The 20,916-nt window shown below is 45.4% G+C and overlaps 3 protein-coding genes across 5 annotated transcripts; 2 read left to right on the top strand and 1 right to left on the bottom strand.

Annotated features, from left to right (window-relative positions):
• LOC8079778 (wall-associated receptor kinase 2) lies at window positions 531-7,324 on the top strand. 2 transcript variants are annotated; one of them, XM_021461038.1, is made up of 5 exons: window positions 531-1,633; window positions 4,415-4,567; window positions 4,651-5,574; window positions 5,700-5,861; window positions 5,974-7,324. In XM_021461038.1, exons 1-5 carry the CDS (start codon window positions 676-678, stop codon window positions 7,191-7,193), a joined length of 3,417 nt encoding a protein of 1,138 aa, XP_021316713.1. In that variant the 5' UTR covers window positions 531-675; the 3' UTR covers window positions 7,194-7,324. The 2 variants fall into 2 exon arrangements, with proteins under 2 accessions (XP_021316713.1, XP_021316714.1); XM_021461039.1 differs by having other exon boundaries at window positions 4,654-5,574.
• LOC8074314 (DNA-directed RNA polymerases I, II, and III subunit RPABC5) lies at window positions 12,130-15,168 on the top strand. The gene is made up of 4 exons (XM_002449109.2): window positions 12,130-12,266; window positions 12,446-12,504; window positions 14,698-14,792; window positions 14,888-15,168. Exons 1-4 carry the CDS (start codon window positions 12,231-12,233, stop codon window positions 14,917-14,919), a joined length of 222 nt encoding a protein of 73 aa, XP_002449154.1. The 5' UTR covers window positions 12,130-12,230; the 3' UTR covers window positions 14,920-15,168.
• Window positions 15,976-20,369, bottom strand: LOC110435763 (probable serine/threonine-protein kinase PBL26). Of its 2 annotated transcripts, XM_021461798.1 has the most exons (11): window positions 19,916-20,369; window positions 19,520-19,611; window positions 18,895-19,016; window positions 18,645-18,790; window positions 17,992-18,549; window positions 17,637-17,885; window positions 17,387-17,553; window positions 17,211-17,290; window positions 16,986-17,133; window positions 16,713-16,862; window positions 15,976-16,625 (listed from the first exon to the last, which is right to left on the bottom strand). In XM_021461798.1, exons 1-11 carry the CDS (start codon window positions 20,148-20,150, stop codon window positions 16,359-16,361), a joined length of 2,214 nt encoding a protein of 737 aa, XP_021317473.1. In that variant the 5' UTR covers window positions 20,151-20,369; the 3' UTR covers window positions 15,976-16,358. The 2 variants fall into 2 exon arrangements, with proteins under 2 accessions (XP_021317473.1, XP_021317474.1); XM_021461799.1 differs by lacking the exon at window positions 19,520-19,611 and having other exon boundaries at window positions 19,916-20,065.

The raw sequence follows: 20,916 nt of genomic DNA on the forward strand, positions 1-20,916 counted from the left end.
CCGTACAAATTTACAACACAGGCGCATTATAATTAAAACCGCCTGTGCAAATGCTTTACCTCCGCCGGCTTAGAACCTCACTAGCCCCTAGTGCTGACAGCAGGTATGAGAAACACATGTAGAAATAGGTTTGGAACCGCTTCATTGTACTAGCGTGTTTTCTTTCTCGGAAGGAATCAGTACAGCACGCGCTTTGCCCGCCAAATAAAACTGTCAGGTCTGTAGGTAAAGCTTGTTGATTTGTTTAATCTGCCTAGTGCGATACTCGCGACCAGCAACAAACTATATATATAGTATATGTTAATAAGGGCCGCTTTGGGAAAGCAGGCCGGCCGGCCAGAAGGCAGCCGCGTGCGTTCACGCGCGTGGTAGGTGAGAGATCGATGATCTGTCGTCGGAACACGTTCGCCCGTGGCCTGGAACACGCAGCATAGCTAAGTAGGTCGTCCATGTCCATTCCATATACCACACATATATATATATATAAATACCCTCCCTGTGCTCGCATCTCATCACTACGGTAGTAGCACACAATCCACATTATAACGGCAGTTCATCACATGCTGCGCGTCTTGCTGCCGTAGGAGAGACATACGTACATAGCTAATATATAAGTCGTGTAGACACGTACAAACACACACTCGTTGCACATATACTCCTCGAGTAGTCCTCCTTATGGCGCCGGCCTCTGCACCTGCGCAATTACCAGCTGCGGCGGTGGCGCTGATGGCGATGGCGCTGCTGCTGCTGCTCTCGGCACCAGCAGCTGCCGCGCCGCCACCGGCACGGGCACCGATCGGGCTGCCCGGCTGCAACACCACCTGCGGCAACGTGAGCGTGCCGTACCCGTTCGGCTTCGGGCCATCCCGCTGCTACTGGCCGGGGCTCAACCTCACCTGCAACACCAGCGACAGCCACCACCCCCCGCGGCTGCTCCTCGGCGACGGCAGCCTCAGGGTGACCGAGATATTCATCAGCAACAACACGGTTCGCGTGGTCAGCAGCACTGGCTCCGTCACCAGCGACGACTTCACCACGCCGAGCTGGAACGCCTCGTTCGGCACCGCCTTCACGGAGCACGGCTACCTGCTGTCGTCGAGGAACGAGCTCGTCGTCTCCGGATGCAACGTCACGGCGATGCTTTCTGCGGACATCGCCGACGATGGGGAAGAAACCACCAAGATCGTCAGCGCCTGTGCCTCCTTCTGCGCCAGCAACAGCGGCGGCGCCCACGAGATGGCCGGCTCCATGACAGACAAGTACTGCACCGGCACATCGGGCTGCTGCCTGGCGCCGCTCCCTTCTAGCGGCGTGCCCAAAGGAGTAGAGGCCTGCAGGTGGCTCTATAACAACCACAGCAGGGAGCAGGCTGCTGTGTTCGTCGCGGAGCAGGGGTGGGTCGACATGGAAAAGAGGGCGGACGGGGTCGGGGAGGTTCCCCTTCTGCTCGACTTCGGGGTCAAGCAGCATTTGCCAAAAGTGTATCCAAACAGCAGCAATGAGTGCACAGAAAATGTACAACGCATGGTCTGCAAGAGTGAACACAGTACTTGCAATGCTGGGGACCAAGGCTACACGTGCGACTGCGAGTCTGGTTACAACGGGAACCCTTACATCGCCGGCGGATGCCAAGGTTAGTTACCATTACCCTCCCTGTGCTCCAATAATGAATGCATTTACTATTCTTCCTTATTACAAATTTGACTTTTTTTAACACCAATTTTGTCTACATACTGGTCGTATTCGAAAATTTACGCAAAATATCATTTCTTTTTGTCATGGCTTAGTTAATTTATTAATAAAAGTAATCGTTATTAGAAACCATGTTCCAGAAATAGAAGTAATCGTTATGAGAAATTCCCTTCCTACATTTTTATAAAAGAATTATAGATCGCTTAAAATTAATATTGTACCACCACGCTCAGGATGTCTTGAATATTCTCTAACAAAGAATTATATTTCTGGCATAATTGTTTTACAAGAAATGGAGTGCTTAGCATTAAACAACCAATATTAATATATAGTATATCTTAGTCAAAATGTATAAATTAATCCAAACTAACAACGTACATAGTATGTTTTCATTGAGTCTAGTATTTAAAAATGAATTGTTAGTGTTATTGTTTTTGGGCTTGTTAAGGTGAACATTGTTGTATAAAACTATTAAATATATACTAATGCATGGTTCATTCTTAGTTATGAGAATATGATTTTCAAGGATGGTTATGTTAAGCAAACTATCACTAGAAATATATTTATTTTTTAAGGATGATGGGGTTAAGAGTGCAGCTTCTGAAAATATATGATTTTTATGGATGGTTGCTGTAATGCCATAAAGTCCAAACGGCTCAGATCCACTCTGCACGTTGAGCAAACCACACGTCTACCACCATCTCACTTACGCTTTCATCCTCGCTTCGCGTAAAAGGATTAACTCATGGATGGTGGGAAGTACTCTAGAAGTCTTATATGTTGGTCTAACCCACCCTTAACATCCAAGGTGGGAGTAAACCCTCCACAATTATCTCATTATGGGCCACCATGGGCCAAATTCCAAATTACACCGGGTATGACAGTTGCTTGTGTCAACCGCTTCTGAAAACAAGCGATTTCTAAGGACGGTTGACTTAAGTCAGCCATATTTAGAAATTAGTTTTTTAAGGTAGTTGAATAAGTCACCATCCTTAAAAATAGTTGCAACACAAAAAAAATTCATAAGTTTTCAAATGAAGTTGGATAAAATATCAAAATTATAGAACTCGAGAAGATTTATTTGAATTTTTAAATGACCTTGGATGAAGATATATCCAATATCAAATTTGTAGTGCTCGATGAGATCTAAAACTTTATAGTTGAAGTTTTACCATTTACCATTGTTTATGAATCAAAATATTAACTACAAGATCCAAACATATTAGTACAAATATATAGCATTATATAACTATATACAAGTGACTGGTTAGTGTGGTGGTTGGGGCCGTGAAAATAAAATACTGCAAGTGTCTAGTTTTTTTTTGTTAAGGGAAGCCATTTGGCGCACTTTATTAATATCCAAACAAACTTACATCATTTACCAAAGCTTCTAGGATAATGCCAGGGGGTTCATCGATCCAATTACATGATAATTTTGATGCCATTGCTTCTCTAGCTATCTCATGTGCTACTGTATTGGCTTCCGGGTGAATTTGATCAATAGAAATCAATGCAAAATCTTGCCACACCTGGTCACATTCTGCATAAATTGGGCCATTGGCAGTTGCAGATATTCTTTGCCGTTTCATCTCTCGACCACTTCTGTGCAATCTGTCTGAACCATTAGCCGGTTGCATCCAACTTGACTTGCTAATTCCAGCCCTTTCCTGAGGGCCAATGCCTCAACCACGGCACATCTAGCACGTGTTCAAAGTATCTAGCAGCAGCGGCTATGAAATGCCCATTAGAATCCCTAATGACCGTGCCCGTACTCTCAGTGCTTCGGTCCTGATTATAGCTTGCATCTACATTTAGCATTAAAGAGTTCTCCGGTGGCTTCCTCCAGCCCACTCTCCACCTGGCAGTCTTCTTTGCTGCTCTATGATAGTTGCTTGCAAGTGTCGCTATTGCACAGCCGACCTTGCCGAATTTTGAACAGTCTCACCATGTGTCATCTTCCTGCGCTCCCACCACATATCAGCTAAACCAACATGATTCAAGGTCTCTACAGGTTTTGAACCCTTGATAATTTCCGCCACCACCACTGAACCTGACCGATCGGCCTGCAACATCACCTGCAACTTATTGGACAATCCAAGCCGGTCCCATATTTCCTTTGCCCTATTACAGGAGAACAGCATATGTTTGATATCTTCGCATCCCTCTTGGCAGACTGGACAACTACCAACGTTTCCGATATCTCGATTTGCCAGAATCCCATGACAAGGAATAAGACCATGCATCACCCTCCAAGCAAAGATTTTTATCTTCGCAGGAACATCTAGTTTCCATAGATTTGTCCAAATTTTCTCATCACCCACTCCACTCACATTCTGATTCACTTGGTGATTTCCAAACTTATGTAACCACTGGAGATGATATGCTGATCCAACTGAAATATACGTACCCATTTCGGTTGTGATGCCAAGCCACTGCATCCTCTCTTCCTGGCCTAAGTGGGATCTGCAGAATCCTGTTTGCATCAACTGACCAAAACAATTCCTTTATCAGATCTTCTAGGCCTTTGGCTGCACTAAAAATTATTTTTAGGAACCGTTAACTTAGTCAAGCGACCTTGAAAATAGCTTTTAAAGTGCAATTGTCTTAAGAAAACTGTCCCGAAAAATCAATTTCAATGGATGGTTTTAAAACCGTCCCAGAAATTCACTTCTTTTTGTTTTCCACAATGGGTTAATTGATGGGTTCATTGTGTTGGCTCTAGATATCGACGAGTGCAAATTCCCCAGTACAGAGAAAGTGTGCTTCGGGGTATGCATCAACACGATCGGGTCATACGATTGTCAATGCCCGCAGGGAACTTACGGCAACCCCGAAGTTGAAGGTGGTTGTGTCTATTATGACTTCGACGACACAGGTCAGTATCAGTACAAAACACAGCACCTGGAGTTGCACTACACCTACACATGTCGCTATATATCTTATGTGTTCAATTTTCAGCAGATGCGGTGTCGTCGTCGTCCAACTGCATCACTAGGTGCGGCGACGTGAGCGTGCCGTACCCCTTCGGTTTTGGGCACCCCGACTGCTACTGGCCTGGGCTCAACCTCACCTGTGACAGAAGCCACAGTCCCCCTCGGCTGCTTCTCGACGGCAATGGCACCCTCCAGGTCGTCCACTTCTCCTTGCTCGACTCCACTGTGCGCGTCGTCCATCATCACGGCAGCGCCGCCAACTTCGATAACACCACGCTGGTTTACGATGGTCACAACCTCATCATCTTGAAAGATGGCAGCCCCGTCGGCCTGATAGCTGACGTTCGCCTCCCAGACATCGGCGACCCCTATGTGTTGTCCACCAGGAACGAGCTCATCGTCCTCTCCGGGTGGGACGTGCGTGCTACCCTCCACGGGGATTACAAAAATGGCAGCAGCAGCAGTAACAACACCGACATTATCATCAGCCGAGCTGCCTGCATATCTGGCGGAACACAACAAACTCAACGTGGATTCTGCTCTGGCCACGATGGCTGCTGCCATGCGCCCATCTCTGCAGGCAGCACGCCCAAGAATGTGAAATTTGAAGTGCTCAATGAGAACACCACCAGTCGTCATATTGGTGATTATGATTGGCCGTTGAACTACGCATTGGTGTTCATCTCAAATGTGGGGACAGATGAGTGGCACAAGATCTTCAACATGTCTGGATCCACCAGTCACATGTCATATCCCATTCTTCTTCAATGGGCCGTTAAGCAAGACTTGCCAGTGCCTGCTGATGACAACTCAGGCAAGTGCCCAGCGGACGTGGTCCGCCGCCTTTGCAAGAGTGAGCACAGCGACTGCCGGCAAGAGAATGGAGGCTATACGTGCCACTGCTCTAAGGGATACGACGGCAACCCTTATGTCGCCGATGGATGCAAAGGTCACTACTGATTTTACCCAAATACTTATTCGTCCTCATATACATGCATATCTCTATTCACTAGTTTGTAGTCCTTTGTTGGAAAGGCTTCCATTGTTGTTTATGTTCATCCTCATTGGCTACAGATATTGACGAGTGTAACAACCTAGCGCTACGCAAAACATGCTTCGACTTGGGCGGCTCCTGCTTCAATTACCCTGGAGGCTACGAGTGCCAGTGCCCTACCGGAATGCACGGCAACGTTTATCAGCCCGGCGGTTGCATCATCGTCAAGAAGTCCGCAACACGTGAGATTCTCATGTCCCTATATATGATCCTTGTGCTGACATGGTATGCACATACATACATACGTAGCTTGCAAAAATGATCATAATAGTGTATGGGCATGTCCATTTTCAGGCTTAATTATTGGTTTGTCAGCTGCTAGTGGCCCAGCACTTCTATTGGTTCTGGGTATATGGTTCCTACTACGCAAGCTTAAACAACGCAGGATAAAATTACTTAAACAGAAGTACTTCAAGCAAAACCGTGGGCAGCTGTTGCAACAGCTATTGTCCCAAAAGGCAGACATTGCAGAAAGGATGATAATACCATTGGATGAGCTTGCAAAGGCCACAAACAACTTTGACAAAGCTCGTGTGATTGGTGGTGGAGGGCATGGTATTGTTTACAAAGGAATCCTATCAGATCTACATGTGGTGGCCATCAAAAAGTCAAAGATTACCCTCCAGAAAGAAATAGATGAGTTTATAAACGAGGTGGCAATTCTCTCACAGATCAACCATAAGAATGTGGTAAAACTCTTGGGATGCTGCCTAGAGACTGAGGTGCCATTGTTGGTGTATGAGTTTATTCCCAATGGGACCCTTGATCAGCATCTTCATATTGAAGATCCAAAAAGGTCACTCTCATGGAGCAGCAGGTTGAGGATCGCAACTGAAATAGCTACTTCTCTTGCCTATCTTCACTCCTCAGTTTCAATCCCAATAATCCATAGAGACATCAAATCTAGTAACATACTTCTTGATGATACAATGACATCAAAGATATCAGACTTTGGAGCTTCAAGATACATTCCAATAAACAAAACAGAATTGACAACAAGAATACAGGGAACGTTCGGATACTTGGATCTAGAGTGCTTTCAAACTGGTCGGCTTACTGAGAAAAGTGATGTTTATAGCTTTGGTGTAATTCTCGTGGAGCTGCTCACCCGGAAGAAACCAACTTGTTCCCATTTGTCAAATGAATATGGTGGCCTTGTTCCACATTTTCTCAATCTACTTGCCTCTAGAAACCTTACCCACATAATAGATCCACAAGTTCTAGAGGAAGGAGGCACAGAAGTGCAAGAAGTTGCTATGCTTGCAGCATCCTGTATAAAATTAAGAGGTGAAGAAAGGCCAACAATGCGACAGGTTGAGGTTACATTGGAAGGACTTCAACAGCGTTCCAACAAAATGTACAAGAAAGATGATATGGTCACTAAGGAATTTGAGAATGTTGGCATTGGAGCAAACTATTCATCATGGACTAAAGAAGGGCACAAATCTGAGGAATCAAGTAGAAGATATAGTATGGAGCAAGAGATGGTGATGTCAGCGAGGTATCCTAGATAACATAGCTCTGTGTTGTGTTCATTAGCACAAGGGATAAGTTAACTTCTCCTTACTAGTATTTTTTATGCATGATGATTCAACTGTATCTCTCTACCGCGTTACCTTTGTTTTGTTCACATGATTATGATGTACCATCAGTTATAATGATTATATATATATATATATATATATATATATATATATATATATATATATATATATATATATGTATATATATTACTCTGTAGCTGGCTATAAAATAACTTATTTTATAGCCACTTTGAGTTACGATAATTACTATATTAATTTACAAGATTATAGTAACTCCTTACTAAGTGGTTTACTATAACATTACGGTAAATATCCCATGTATTATAGTAACCCAACTATCGTAAATATATATATACATATTATCGTAAATTAATATATAAAATTATCGTAAATGGAGGTGGCTACAGACTAACAAATTTTGTAGCTAGCTACAGAGTATACTCTCCCTATATATATAATTTATCATACAACAATGACACAGTACTACACAACTGTTAACCGTGACGGGTGGCATCCGCCACGAATGAAAGGTCACGGTTAATCTTGACCTCACCGTGGCGGGCGCATGTGTTCGCTGCGAAAAATGGAATTACCGCAGCGGGCAACATAAGGTGCCCGCTGTGGTTAATCCCATTAACCGCAGCGGGCACCTTATATTGCCCATCGCGGTTAATCCCATTAACTGCAGCGAACACCTTATATTCCCGGTCGCGGTTAATGATTTAAAAAAACAAAAAAAAACCTGGACAGGCCCGCCGAGCCCATCTAGGGGCTCGACGAGCCCATCCAGGCTGTTGCCGCCGCCACCAGGGAAACCCTTGCGCCGCCGGTCAGGGTCGTCGCCGACGTCGTCCATGGATCCGCTCTAATCCACCTTCTCACGCTGGAACCAATCGGCCCCCACATAGGAGGGAGAGCCACAACCCCCGCCGCCACCGGAGATGGGCATGACCGGCCTCCACCTCCCAGATCTGGCTCGTGGCGGCTCCTTCACCGGATCTGGAAAGAGAGAAGGAAGAATAGTGAGATGAGTGAGAAAGAGAGGGAGATCAGGAGGGCGCAAGCGGCGGTGACGACTGGGTACGCACCTAGATGTTCATGGCCTTCTTGGTCTCCAGCTAGCTGCGTGCAAGCAAACACAGAGACGAAATCGATGGTCAGATCAGATGGGGATTAGATGGTGAGGTGAGAAAGGGACGAGAGGGAATCGGGGTAGGGATGGATGGGGATAGACGTGCCTTTGGAGGCCTTGTTCTTCTCGGTGTTCCTCTCCTCTTGCTCCTCCTTGGTGCCCTTGCTGTTCCTACGAGAGAAGAGAGAAGAGTCGAGTCGCGAGTAGGGAAGGAAGGAAGGAAGGCACTGGGCTGCTTCTCTGTAACACCCAAAAATTTGATTTTAATTATTAGGAATTAATTTGATTTATTTAAGTATTTTTGTGAGCATTCAAAAATTAATAAATAAATAATTTTGTGGAAAATAAAATTCATTATAGGTTTAGTAACCTTGATTGTGCATTCATGTTGGAGCATGGTATTTTTGAGTTGATGTCTCTGTTTTTATTTTATTTGTTTTTCTGCTCTAAAACTTTTTGGAAAAAGAATTGAAAAAGAAAAAAAAGGGAGACAACCCTGGAGGCCAAGCCAAGGCCCAAGCCTCCCACCCGCAGCACAGCACCCCTGCCCCCACCCCCCGCCTCGGCCCAGCGCACGGCCCAGGAGCCGTCCCAACCGCGCGCGGACCACCTCCTCCCCTTTCTCTCTCTCGCTGGCAAGCAGGCCCCACCCCTTCTCTCGCTGCCACACGGGACCCACCGAGGCAACGCCCTCCCCTTCTCCTTTCCCTGTTCGTAACCGAGCAGGACTCCCGGGAGGAGATCAAATCCGCGATTTTCTTGCCTAACGAGCAAACCGAGCACGATAAAGCCTGTTCCCAACCCCCGCAGCTTCCTCTTTTCATCTATATCGCGAAGCCAAGCCCTAGCCACCTTAAACCGTGCGGTTTCGGATCTCGTTGGGGTCGTTCTTGCCCTTCTCCATGGCGGGCGCTCCCTGCTACCTTCTGGCCCTAGCTAAGTGCCTTGGTGAGCTCGCTTTTTCCTCCTCTGTGCGCCCGTGTTCTCGCTTTTTGTTTTGGTGCTCGGAAACAGGAGTTGGCGAACTACGATGAGTCCCGCGGCAGCGCTCATGGCGCACCACCGCGCCGGAGCCCTCCCTAGAGGCCGGTCGCCGCCTGTGCCCCTGCTGGTGAAACGTCGACCGTCCGATCGGGATCCTGGGGCTCAAAAAAGAAGATACCGTTTCGGCCGCGCTTTTTGCTTAAGAGTCCCTGTAAAAACTTGAGTATTAACCCGCGGTCCATGGCGCATTTACGGTTTTACGCTTTTCAGTTTAGAAAGCGTATCCTCGGCGGCTGAGTTTAAAATACGCTTTCAGATATTTACAGAATTGCCCCTAAACTTAAATTACTCATAAAATATTCATTTTAACTCCATTTTTATCCATTCAAATTGCGTTAGATTCATATTTATGAGCTCTACATGTTAGTAGTATTAATTCACTGTTTTGAAACTTTTTATTTTCGCAGTAGCATTTAATTATTTATTTATCTATAGGAAATCTTTGAAAATTCATAACTTCTACGTTTTAACTCCGATTTTCGTGAACTTTACGTTTGTGTGATCGTAGCACTGTGTAGAATATTTTTATAAACTTTTATATTTGTTTTACTACTGTTTGGTGTATTGTTCTAATTATAGCTTGTTTGCTTCGTGTATGATTGTCTACATTGGATTGCGTGTTGTTGATTGATAATTGGGTACAGAAGGTGAGCTTTACGTTGGTGATCAAGGTCAATCTTTTGAAGACTAGGAGCAGGCTCAGGAGAGATTTGATCAAGGCAAGTATAACTTGGGATCATTCTTGTTACCTATTCACTTATAAATACACATATATATCATATGCATGCTTCCACCTTGTCGACCTTAGCAAAATCATAGATGATTGTTACCTGGATTTCTTGCTACCTACTTGATATGCATTTGGTGTAGTTGTCAGAAAATAAGCTAAAAATAATAGGAAACCAAATTCGAATAAGAGAAGCATAGTTTAATTAATCTTTAGACCGGTGAACATATAAAGATATGGTGGATTGAAATTTTTATAATTATATATTAGAAAAAAGTTATAGATATAGATATAGATTAAATATTAGGTAAAGATAAAAATTTTGGAGGAACAAGCCACAGTGGATTTTTTTAAGTGGAGAAAACAGGCCACATTGTTTTTTTTATGGGTAAAACAGGCCACAGCTTAATGGCAAAATTGTGGCCAGACCAAACAGGCCGATAGCCCTCTATCTCGGCCTTCTTGGCCCATATGATAATTGCCTTCAAGGTTCAAGCTGGTGGTCCTCGGAGCCAACCAGCCCAACCGTGTGTTTGGTTGGGGGTTGGAGCGAGCTGGGTTGGGTTGGATCCGTTCCTATGGCTGTTTGGATGGAATGCGAGTTGGGTTGGGTTGGCTCCAGAAGGAATATTCGCGTGAGATGCGGGTTGGCTCCGTCCGCTGAAATCTGGCGGACGGAGCGAACCCCCGTTTTTCCGTCAGGAGCGCCGTGACGACTCGCCCACGGCGGCTCGTGGCCGGAGCTCGCGCCCGCGGCGGAGGCTCGCCCGCGGCTGGAGCTCGCGCCCGTGCCTGCAGCTCGCGCCCGCGGCGGAGCTCGCGCCCGTGGCTGCAGCTCGCGCCCGCGGCGGAGCTCGCACCCGTGGCCAGAGCTCGCGCCCGCGGCGGAGGCTCGCGCCCGTGGCTGCAGCTCGCGCCCGCGGCGAGGGCTCCTGCGGCTGCAGCTCGCGCCCGCGTGGCGGAGCTCGTCCGCGCGGCGGAGCTCGCCCGCGTGGCCACCTCTGCTCTGCCCCGAACGAAGCTAGAAGATAAGGACCACCAGCGCAATTTAGTTTCACTTTCTGGACCTTTATGCAAAAGTGTCATGACTCATAGGGTTTACAGATCCGGGCTCGTCTAATTTCTAAAAAACTCAGTGTCTTTAATGAAAAGTGCCCTCACTAACGCTGTTATCTTGCCATCCAACCCGTTTTTTCCAATTTCTTCAACCAAACAAGAGATGGGTTCGATCCGTCTCCAAAATCATAGTTGTAACCAAACAATGAATGGGTTGGCTCTGTTGCCAAAATGAGGGTTGGATCCAACCCAACCTACCCATCCCGCAACCAAACACACGGTAAGATCGCACGCCTTGGCCGTCGAGACCGAGGAGATGTACAATGCCCGGAAGCAGACCGAGGCATACATAAAAAAGGGGTAAACTAAAATTTTCATTTTCATTATTAAATATTAGATATAAATATAAATATAGATTTACACGGTTATAGAACAATAGGTACGAATACACCGTCGAGTCAGCGCACCGGAGAATGCCCAATAGATGACATGTTTTTTTTACTGAAAGGAGATAATATATTTTTAAGATGGTTTTTTACCCAAATCAATCAAGTGCAAATTAAGTGGACTCAAGACACTCACAATACAGACTCTATCATAGAGTCTAAAATTATTTGTTACCCCAAACAATATGGACTTAGAGTCTAAATAAGACTTGGAGTCTTAGTTTTTTACCTCTTTCTTCAATAAATATGCTATCACATCAATAAAATACTATAAATAATATGTAATTAATTGTCTTGGACTCTGTGATAGAGTCTTGTATTGTGACTTGTGAGTGCCCTCATGCGCCAGTCATCAAACAGTAAATTCCGATTTGTATAAGAAAAGTTTGTAGACCTAAAATTTACAATCACCAAAAAAAACTGTATATTTTTGGAGCAAATTGCCGGCCTTCCAAAAAAGATACTATAAATAAAACAAACCATCTCTGTAAAACCGAAAAGTAATAAATAGAGGAAAACCTCGCAAAAACCCCACCCCGTCCCTTCCCCTTCCCCTTCCCCTTCCTGCAACCGGCGAACCCATCCTTCCGGCGGCGGCGAAGATGATCATCCCGGTGCGCTGCTTCACATGCGGCAAGGTATCGCAGCTTCCCCCTCCCCTTTCGGCTTTCTCTCCTACCTTGGCCCCCGCCTCCGATCCGTGCCTAGGCGCGCCTGCGGGTTCTCTGTTCCGTTCGCCAGGGTTTAGTAGTAGCGTCGTCGTCTTCTCAATTGGGTCTAATCCATCAAACTTTTTTGGTTTCTTTGTGTGACGCAGGTGATCGGGGACAAGTGGGATGCATACCTCGAACTCGTCCAGGCGGACTATGACGAGGAGTAGGTTAAGTTTTCCCAACCAGTGGTTATCGCCTCTAATTAAGAATCTATATCTGTATGACGTGACCTTTCTTTGTTGGATCACATCTTTTCTTTGTGTGTTCGGGAGTGGGAATGCGTTTGGAGGTAATTTAGGGTTTGTTGGTGTTTGTGGATGTACACTGTAGAGCCTTATGTTGGCTCTCACTTTTTTTCTATATGTTCAAACCCTTGTGGGATGGATTCAGTTAGTTTGTTAATTAACAAGATTCTGATAATACTCACCAGGCACGCAGGATTGGTTGGGGGTTGTGCAATGTGTGCCATAGCTTTAGTGATCTACTAGGTCTGTTGTGCTGTATGGTGAATTTACATGAACAACCACATATCCAGATTTAGTTCTGTGGTGATTCCTGTGGAGCTGTGGAATTGTGGACTGATTAGAGTAATATATTGTATTTCTGAAGTGCCTTTTATCGAGGAATCTGATGATTGTATATGATATGATGGGAACGTCACAGATAACCTGCTTCTGTAGCTTTTTTTTTTTGGGACAACTGCTTCTGTAGCTTTTGGTGGTCTACACATGTTTGATCTATGTGACTCTGTATGGCATGTTTGTATGGTGTTCTTAAGTAGATTTGAATGTTGTCAGGAACTAGGATCATCCAAATCTATTCTGGCTTCAAAGCAAGGTAAAAGCAAATAAGTCCTTGCAGTCGGCTGGAGTAATTCATCACAGATTCACAGAGATGCCTGTGCACAATCTTTGGGTGTGAACATACTTCTAGTTTTCACATTTTTCAAATAATGATAAGATGCACATTTAAGAAGGCAAATAAAAGAAGATGAAGCTGTTGTAGCAATAGTTGAGGTGTGGTAGCTCTTCCCATGCATTATCTCTAGGAAACCATGCTTAACAGGATACCAAATAGAGTTACGTTAAACAAGTTAGGTAAAAAGGTAATTATCAGGGTCTACTGATGACTAGAGAGCACACAAAATCATTAGGATGTGACTAGAATATGGCTCCATATATGGATTCAGGAGTTTTTCCCGTTAGAATTTTTGCTTCGACTTATGAATTCTTCAAGTTCTATATATAGCAGTTAAGCCTATACTAGTCATTTTTAAACCATTTCAGAACATGGACTTATACTTGCAGTTTGTTTCTTTTAGCAAAACCCCCTGAACCTTTTGTCAGTAGCATGTTTGCACTATAGGAGGCTATGATCTTTTCTAACAAGAACAGTAATTTCTTTGCATCGCAGCCAAATCTTCTTTGCCTGCATAACGTTAAGTTTGGTACCATTTAACATTAATTTAGCTTAAAAAAAGTATGCACTACAAACTTTGCAATTACTTCCACAATTAACTTTCACGTCACAAGCAGCGTTATTAAGGTTGTCCCACTAATCATGATTGGTGAGGCCTACAGTTGATGGACCTTGATTATGCACTCTCTGGGAGACTGGTGCAGTCAGAAATCTGATTGTACAATTAACTTGTGATTAATCATGATTGGTTGTCCGATTAGCTCAAGGATGACTAGTCTGGAGAAAGAGAGTTGTGAGATGATCAACTGGGCCTGGGGGCACTTGGCCTTTTTTTTTGGCCCAGGAGTAAACGACCACGCTTGATGCTTGCTTTGTTTACCAATTTATGATAATATCTTTGTGCAGTGTGCAGTTGTGCTCTGAGGTAAACTCGTATCAGTACTTAATTACTTGATGCTTAACTTAATTACTGGATACTTATACAGTTAAATTGTATACATCCTGGGTAGTAGGGAAAGTAGGCCAGGCAACTACCCACCTACTAATCAGATCTGGTCCGCTGATTGGTACCCATATGACTAGGCTTGATGAGGTGATCTTAAAATATTGACTATGAATCATTTAAAAAAAGCTTCACATATTTTTGTATGCAATTCCTTTTTGTTGAATTGATTGCAGATTGTCTTGAATTGAATCAGCTGGTACGAATCCTCATATGAGGTCACCTGTGGTAGTTCAGTTTATCACAAATAAAAGAACTTGCTGAATGTGGCCTTCCATGGTACAATCTTAGGGATTTATGGAGAGCTGGGAGGGTTATACAAGTTTAGCGGACTTTTCAAACTTTCGATCACATAAATACAGAAATGTTTAGCTAATCTGGGCACTTCTACCAAATACCAACTAATCAATGTTTTCCCTGTACATCTATTTGCAGGGATGCTCTGACTGCCTTGAATTTAAACCGTTACTGCTGTAGGCGAATGCTGATGACCCATGTCGACCTCATTGAGAAGCTCCTCAACTACAACAGTAAGTCGAACTGTTCAGTTCTGTCCCCTTGTAGTCTTCACTAAGATTCGTTTTATCTTTTCCCCAGCATGTTACTAACCCTCATTTGTTGACAGCGCTGGAGAAGACGACTGGGACTGACAGTTAATAAGCGAACCTGGCATGCTCGACTGCTAGTCCATCGCCCCTAGTACCCTTCATCGGACTTTTATGCTGGGTGTTTCCTAATTCCTATATGTCCGGACAACCTTATTGCTGTTCTGTGTTTCTCGTATTCTACTCATGTTTTGCTATGTGACTGTGACTGGTCCTGAATGAACAACTTAATACAGCAAAATCAGCAAGAGTCATGGGCGCAGTAATTGGCATGCATCTGCTCTGTTAATTGTTACCCTTAGTGTCAATTCTCCATATTGCTCTGTTCTCTAGGGCTATTGTTTCTGTTCCTGCAGTCACCCATTTGCGCAATTGGAGAGTTTCATGCTCCTTAGTCCTTATGCGCCGATTCTATTGTGAATTTGCCTTTGATTTACCCGTCCTTTCCACATTTGAAGAGACCTATTTGTGACACTTGTCCTTGCACCGTCGCGAGAGGCATGTGACTAATTGTGACTTCCCATTAGATTAGATAGATAGATAGATTATTTATTATCCATGTGCAAGTGTAGAGATTATTCTGATCGTTCCTGTCCACAACTGAAGGGCCGTGGCTCGATGTCGGTTTGCTCATGTTGTCATGCACGCGCGATAGTACTTCTCAAGATCCCTTTCAGTGTCTCTGGGGTTTTGTCCATGTGCATGCTCCATGTGATGTAACATGCCCCAACTTGGCTGTTGGCTTCTATGATATGATATGATGATGAACCTTATTAGCTTTCGTTTTCTGGGTCTTTTCAACGAATCTGTTGGACCGACCTGCTCGGATCGCTCGCTGTCCTGCTGCAGTTGACAATTACCGGTGAAACCGACAGTGGATGCTTGGGCGTGCATTGTCATGGCCTGCTTATAAATTAGTATAATGGTTTATTGTATTGTATTGCGATGGCATCATCATGCAAGTATGCATTCTGCAGATTCTGTCTTCATTTTTATCATCTTCGTTTCTCAAGAAAATAAAACTAGTTGTGAAAATTCAAGGCACTGTATGTAGCTGGACATGTTGAGTCAAAACGCTGGCAAAATTCACTTTTCACAGCAGGCACACAAACAATCTATTTTTCCTTGATAAACCATAGTCTTGAACAAGGACACTTTGTACAGAACAAAGATGATTGATTTGGGTGTGGAAAGAAACCCACAGTTTCATTTCATATAATTCCTACTTTATTTGCCATCCCTTTGGATGAGACTACCTGGGTATGATGAGTCTCTTCAGACAGTAAAACAACAGGGTGTCTCTTCAGAGAGTAAGACAGACCCCCAAAAGAAAACGAAAAAAAAAAAGAACTAAGACATAATCAAAGGATTTCCTGGTGGAGGGCATTGCATGTGCCAACTCTCATCCAAGGCGCAAAATTGAGACTTAAATTAGAAGAAGAAAAGAAAAAGATCTATACACTAATAAGGGGTAACTCTGCCATGTATCGGTCAGTCAAAGCTCGATGATCGGCTCCATCTTCCCTTCAGATACTCTTCCAAGGAGGTGTTGGCTGCAATGAAGTCGTTACTGCTGACAGAGGCGGAGTCGTCGTCGACATCAAATGCGAGGTTGATGTAGGACTGGATGTTGGCATTGCTCCTCGGCGCTGGCGGTGTCATCACAAATTCGTCGCTGTCGCTGCTCTCGCATGACAACCCGACTTGTGATCTTGCCCACTTGAGGATATCGTTGTCACCTTCCAGAAGCTTCAGAACCTGGTGTGTACATTGAGATGCTTGTAAGAAAATTATAAACAGCATGAACACTCGTGCAAAGCATGCATCAAGAAGGGGGATACTTACAACATCAATTTCAGGACGGCTCTGAGGTGCTTGTCTGATGCAGAGGGACGCAGCAAGGGTCATCCTCTCAACTTCATCGGTATGGCCTTCAGTGGGCAAGTTCGGATCTACAAGTTGTGTGAGCTTTCCTTCTTGTACGATGGAATTTGCCTGCACAAAAGAAACGGCAATTAATTATCTGTTCCAACCAAAGGAAAATAACCATTACTTCTAACGAAAATCAAACATGAACTGACAGATAATGGTAGTTGGTAGAAATAAAATGCCACTTACCCACATCACTAGGCTCTCCTGCCCTTTTGGACAACCAGTGCAAAGCGGTTTCCTGCCAGAGATGAGCTCCAGAAGGACAACACCAAAAGCATACACATCAATTTTGTTGTTCACCTTGCCATGCATGAAGTATTCAGGAGCTAAGTATCTGTCAAGACATCTATATGTCAGTAAGGCAATTGCTACATATGGCAAAACTGTGAAACAATTGTTAAGACAACTAACCCAAAAGTTCCTGCAACATCATTGCATGTCATCTGGGAAGTTACATCAGCAGCCCAGACTGCGAGACCAAAGTCCGATAACTGCATCATCACACACATATTCAAAGTTTGAGTTCACTTAATTTTTGATACTGCACACTAACTGATGTATTCGGTGCTATCTGACAGAAATATTACCTTTGGTTCAAAGCATTCTGAGATGAGAATATTTGATGACTTGACATCCCTATGGATCACTGGGCGACTGTTGTTATCACTATGCAGATAATCCAGAGCATGAGCAACTCCCACAGCCACGCTGAACCTCTCAGTCCAACCAAATATGCTCTTGCATTCTTTTTCACCTGCACAATAACAACGATAGGATCACTTTACATGGCAGCAGCATAGGCAGAAAGCTAGCAGGCACTGAAACAGCTAAACACACCATGCAGTATCTCTTCGAGGCTGCCTCTTTGCAAGTACTCATACACTAACAGAAGGTCATCATTCTTGAAGCAGAAACCAACGAGGGATATCACATTCTTGTGGTTGAGAGAACTGAGAATCTCAATCTCTGTCACAAACTCCTTCAGTACCTCATCAGAATACTTCAGGATCTTCACTGCTAGCTCCTTGCCATTTGCCAAACAGCCTCTATAAACTTGACTAGTGCCTCCTTGTCCAACTACACACTCTGCAGAAACAACCAATCTGACAGGTTAACACTATATTATGCCTATAAAAGCTTGAAGTGACAGAAATACATGTAGAAGTAGGTGTTATAAACCAGATATGCACACCTTGCGAGAAATCAGAGGTGATCTTTGCAAGCTCACTGTAACTGAATGAAGAATAAATGGATGAGAACTTCTCTTTGAGCAAGGTCAGTTCCTCTGGAGTTTCCTTCTCCAATTCTTCGATCACTACACAAGACTTCCCTGAATTGCTCCTCGAGGGAACAACCACACGGTCACGGAGGACATGACTGGCGCTCGTGGAGTCTGGTCTTGTGGTTCTGTACTCTGAATGGACTGGTGATACAGCTGAATACCTGCCTGGGAGCCGCATTGCCCACTGCACCACAGACATCTTCGACTTGTCAGGCACGGAAGCTTTCCGGTCTGGCAAGAACTTCTTCCTTAGGAGGGGCCAGCCAGTTGCTACTTCTGGCGATTCGTGCCGGCAACCCTTCACCGGGACCAATGCTAGTGAAACTTCTTTTGGCCGCGCTGGAGACCTCATTGGCATGGTGATGGCACGAGACATGCACCTTTTGTCCTTTCCATTCTCATCCCAGAGTTTGTCCCCTATCATGCTCGACAAGAGCTTCCGGTAGCTCCTCCTTGGTGTCTCAGGTACTGCATTGCAAAATCCACACTTGAGCATATTGGATTCATAGCAACTCAGAAACCACATAATGAACAAATGAAAATGAATTATCGACCCGACATACTTGCGCTAGTGCTTTGGTACAGTTCGTGTTGCAATCCGTGACCGGCATCTTTATGGTAAACGACTTTGCCATTGTTCACTGCAAGGACCGAGCAGCTGGCTGGAACTCTCTTTGAGCAGTACTTGGCAACTGATGTGAAGGAGGATCTATATGTTTTGTGGGGGGAGAGAAAAAAACAGTACTTGTATCAGAACCCATTGTATTTGCACAAAGATGGCAATACTTAGTAAGGCAATGTATCAATATGTACCCAAAGGACCGGGAATTGTTCGCGACACCAAGGATGAGATGTGCTGCGCCACAAGCAGCTGCTTCTTTGACCAGAGTTTTCCGGATAGATGATCCTCCACAGACCTTGAGCTCCAAATTAATCTGTGAGTGCAAATTGAAGAACAAATTGATGAGAATTCTGAGGCAGCCTAAAGTTTGCCTTGCCAAACTAAAATGAGATAAAAAAAAATCTGCAGTTCAATTGTTCTAGTAGGAAGGTGAATACACCGGTGGTTGTCAAAAAAAATCAAGGTGTCCGAAACTTGAAGGCGTTGTAGAAAAAAAAAGGAAAAGAGAAAAACATGACCATCCAAGTAATAAAGTGGCGGCAGCTCGAGTGATACGGCAGAGAAGTGGAGACTTCGAAACGAGCGAGCGAGGAATTTGACGGGCTGCTGGACTGGACCAAAGAATTTCACGCACGGAGAGCATCTTTGAAAGCGAAATCCAGGAGAAAAGGTCAGAGCTTTGAACGGCCAGTAGCACCCAACGAAACCCAGAGGGGAACGGCTAGCGAAAGAACAGAGTGGAACTTGTAATGAAACGGTAAGACCTCCGTCAAAAAAAAAAAAACGGTAAGATTTGGGAGGGATGGAGGGACGGACCTGCTTGAGGTTGCAGAAGCCGTCGTAGACGGCGAGCACGGAGGCGAGCGAGTCCGCGGCCCTGCTCCGCTCGTCCAGCCCCACGAGCAATCCTGGAAAGCGGAGAGAGATAGAGAGAAGGTTAATATAGGGTGGGGGGGATTAATTTCACCTCGCCAGAATCGTCAAATGGGGAACGAAACGGGGTTTCCAGGTTTGGATTTTGAGCGAATCGGAGTAGTAATAAACGCATGAACGGGACGGGAGCTTAGCAATCCATCCATCCACACAAGCAAGCAAATCCCACCCAACCCAATCGCAGCAGCAGAAACGCTCCAACGGCTCCAGGGAGGGACGGATGGATTAACGCTCTCGAAACAAAACGGCTCCAGGATGGGAGGAGGAGGGCGGCGGTACCGTCGGCGTCGGCGGTGGCGACGTGGAGCGCGACGACGCGGTCGCCTGCATTGGCGACCTTGACGAGCGCCCAGGTGAGCAGCTCGCGGCTGGCGGCGTCGCGCCTGATCCCCACCACGACCGTCCTGGCCAGCGACGTGGACGGCGACGGGGAGGGCGGCGCGGGCGACGGGGCCCGCGCCTCGCACTGGAGCAGCCGCTGCCGGCGCGCGCCGTCGGGGACGAGCAGCCTCATGGCACCGCTGCCGCTGCCGCTGCCGTCGGTCGGTCGATGCTTCCGAGGCCCGGCGGCTCGGCGCTCGCTCGCTCGCTCCTCGGCCTCGGGTCCTCCTCCTTCCTTGGTGGCTCCTCCGCGGCGAGGCCACACAGAGGAGGAGAGGGAGAGAGAAGGGGGGGAACTGCGAGTGTGAGACGAGAAATAAGGAAGGAAAGAAGAAGGAAGGGAAAACTGGGGGGGATCCGCGGGAGGCTGCGTTTTATGCGGCCTCCTGTCTGTTTTCCTGCCTGCGTCCTTCCTGCCTGCCCCCGCGCCGCGGTGAAAAACGTCTCCTCCCGGCTCCGTCCCGTCCCGTCCCGGGTTTTTTACGTTTCTTTTTCTAGGGACTCGTCTGCAGTAGCGCAGGCGGCTGCGGACGCTCGCTGCCTTGCTTCCGTCCAACTCCTCTGTATCTTGTTGTCAAAAAAAAAAAAAAAAAAAAAAACTCTCAGCTCCGTATTTTTTTATAAAACAAAAATAAAATCTCTCTGTAGCTGCTAACGCAGACCACAGCTGCTGCATGCTGCAGCAATTACAGTTTTCCAAGGGGCGCGCATCTCTAAACACACCGTCTATTTCTTTTTTTTCTTAAAGGAATCAATGGATAGTGTATTATATATATATATATAGGGTAATTCTTTTTTACTCCCAGTAGTAGTTACTCTTATGTCTATATCTCTAGATTTATGACGTATATGACCCGACAAAGTGTATGTAGACAAAGTATATGATCATACTAAACCAT

The sequence above is a fragment of the Sorghum bicolor genome, chromosome 5 (genome assembly GCF_000003195.3).
Source record: "Sorghum bicolor cultivar BTx623 chromosome 5, Sorghum_bicolor_NCBIv3, whole genome shotgun sequence".
In the NCBI taxonomy this organism is placed as follows: Eukaryota; Viridiplantae; Streptophyta; class Magnoliopsida; order Poales; family Poaceae; genus Sorghum; species Sorghum bicolor.

Excerpts from the sequence above, each read along its gene's own strand:
- LOC8079778 (XM_021461038.1), top strand. The coding sequence starts at position 676 with ATGGCGCCGGCCTCTGCACCTGCGCAATTACCAGCTGCGGCGGTGGCG. Across the intron at positions 5,575-5,699 it reads TGTCGCCGATGGATGCAAAG|ATATTGACGAGTGTAACAAC; the intron begins GTCACTACTGAT and ends CATTGGCTACAG. Across the intron at positions 5,862-5,973 it reads CGTCAAGAAGTCCGCAACAC|GCTTAATTATTGGTTTGTCA; the intron begins GTGAGATTCTCA and ends GTCCATTTTCAG.
- LOC8074314 (XM_002449109.2), top strand. The coding sequence starts at position 12,231 with ATGATCATCCCGGTGCGCTGCTTCACATGCGGCAAG. Across the intron at positions 12,267-12,445 it reads GCTGCTTCACATGCGGCAAG|GTGATCGGGGACAAGTGGGA; the intron begins GTATCGCAGCTT and ends TGTGTGACGCAG. Across the intron at positions 14,793-14,887 it reads GAAGCTCCTCAACTACAACA|CGCTGGAGAAGACGACTGGG; the intron begins GTAAGTCGAACT and ends ATTTGTTGACAG.
- LOC110435763 (XM_021461798.1), bottom strand. The coding sequence starts at position 20,150 with ATGAGGCTGCTCGTCCCCGACGGCGCGCGCCGGCAGCGGCTGCTCCAG. Across the intron at positions 17,554-17,636 it reads CCTCGAAGAGATACTGCATG|GTGAAAAAGAATGCAAGAGC; the intron begins GTGTGTTTAGCT and ends GTTATTGTGCAG. Across the intron at positions 16,863-16,985 it reads AGGAGAGCCTAGTGATGTGG|GCAAATTCCATCGTACAAGA; the intron begins GTAAGTGGCATT and ends TCTTTTGTGCAG.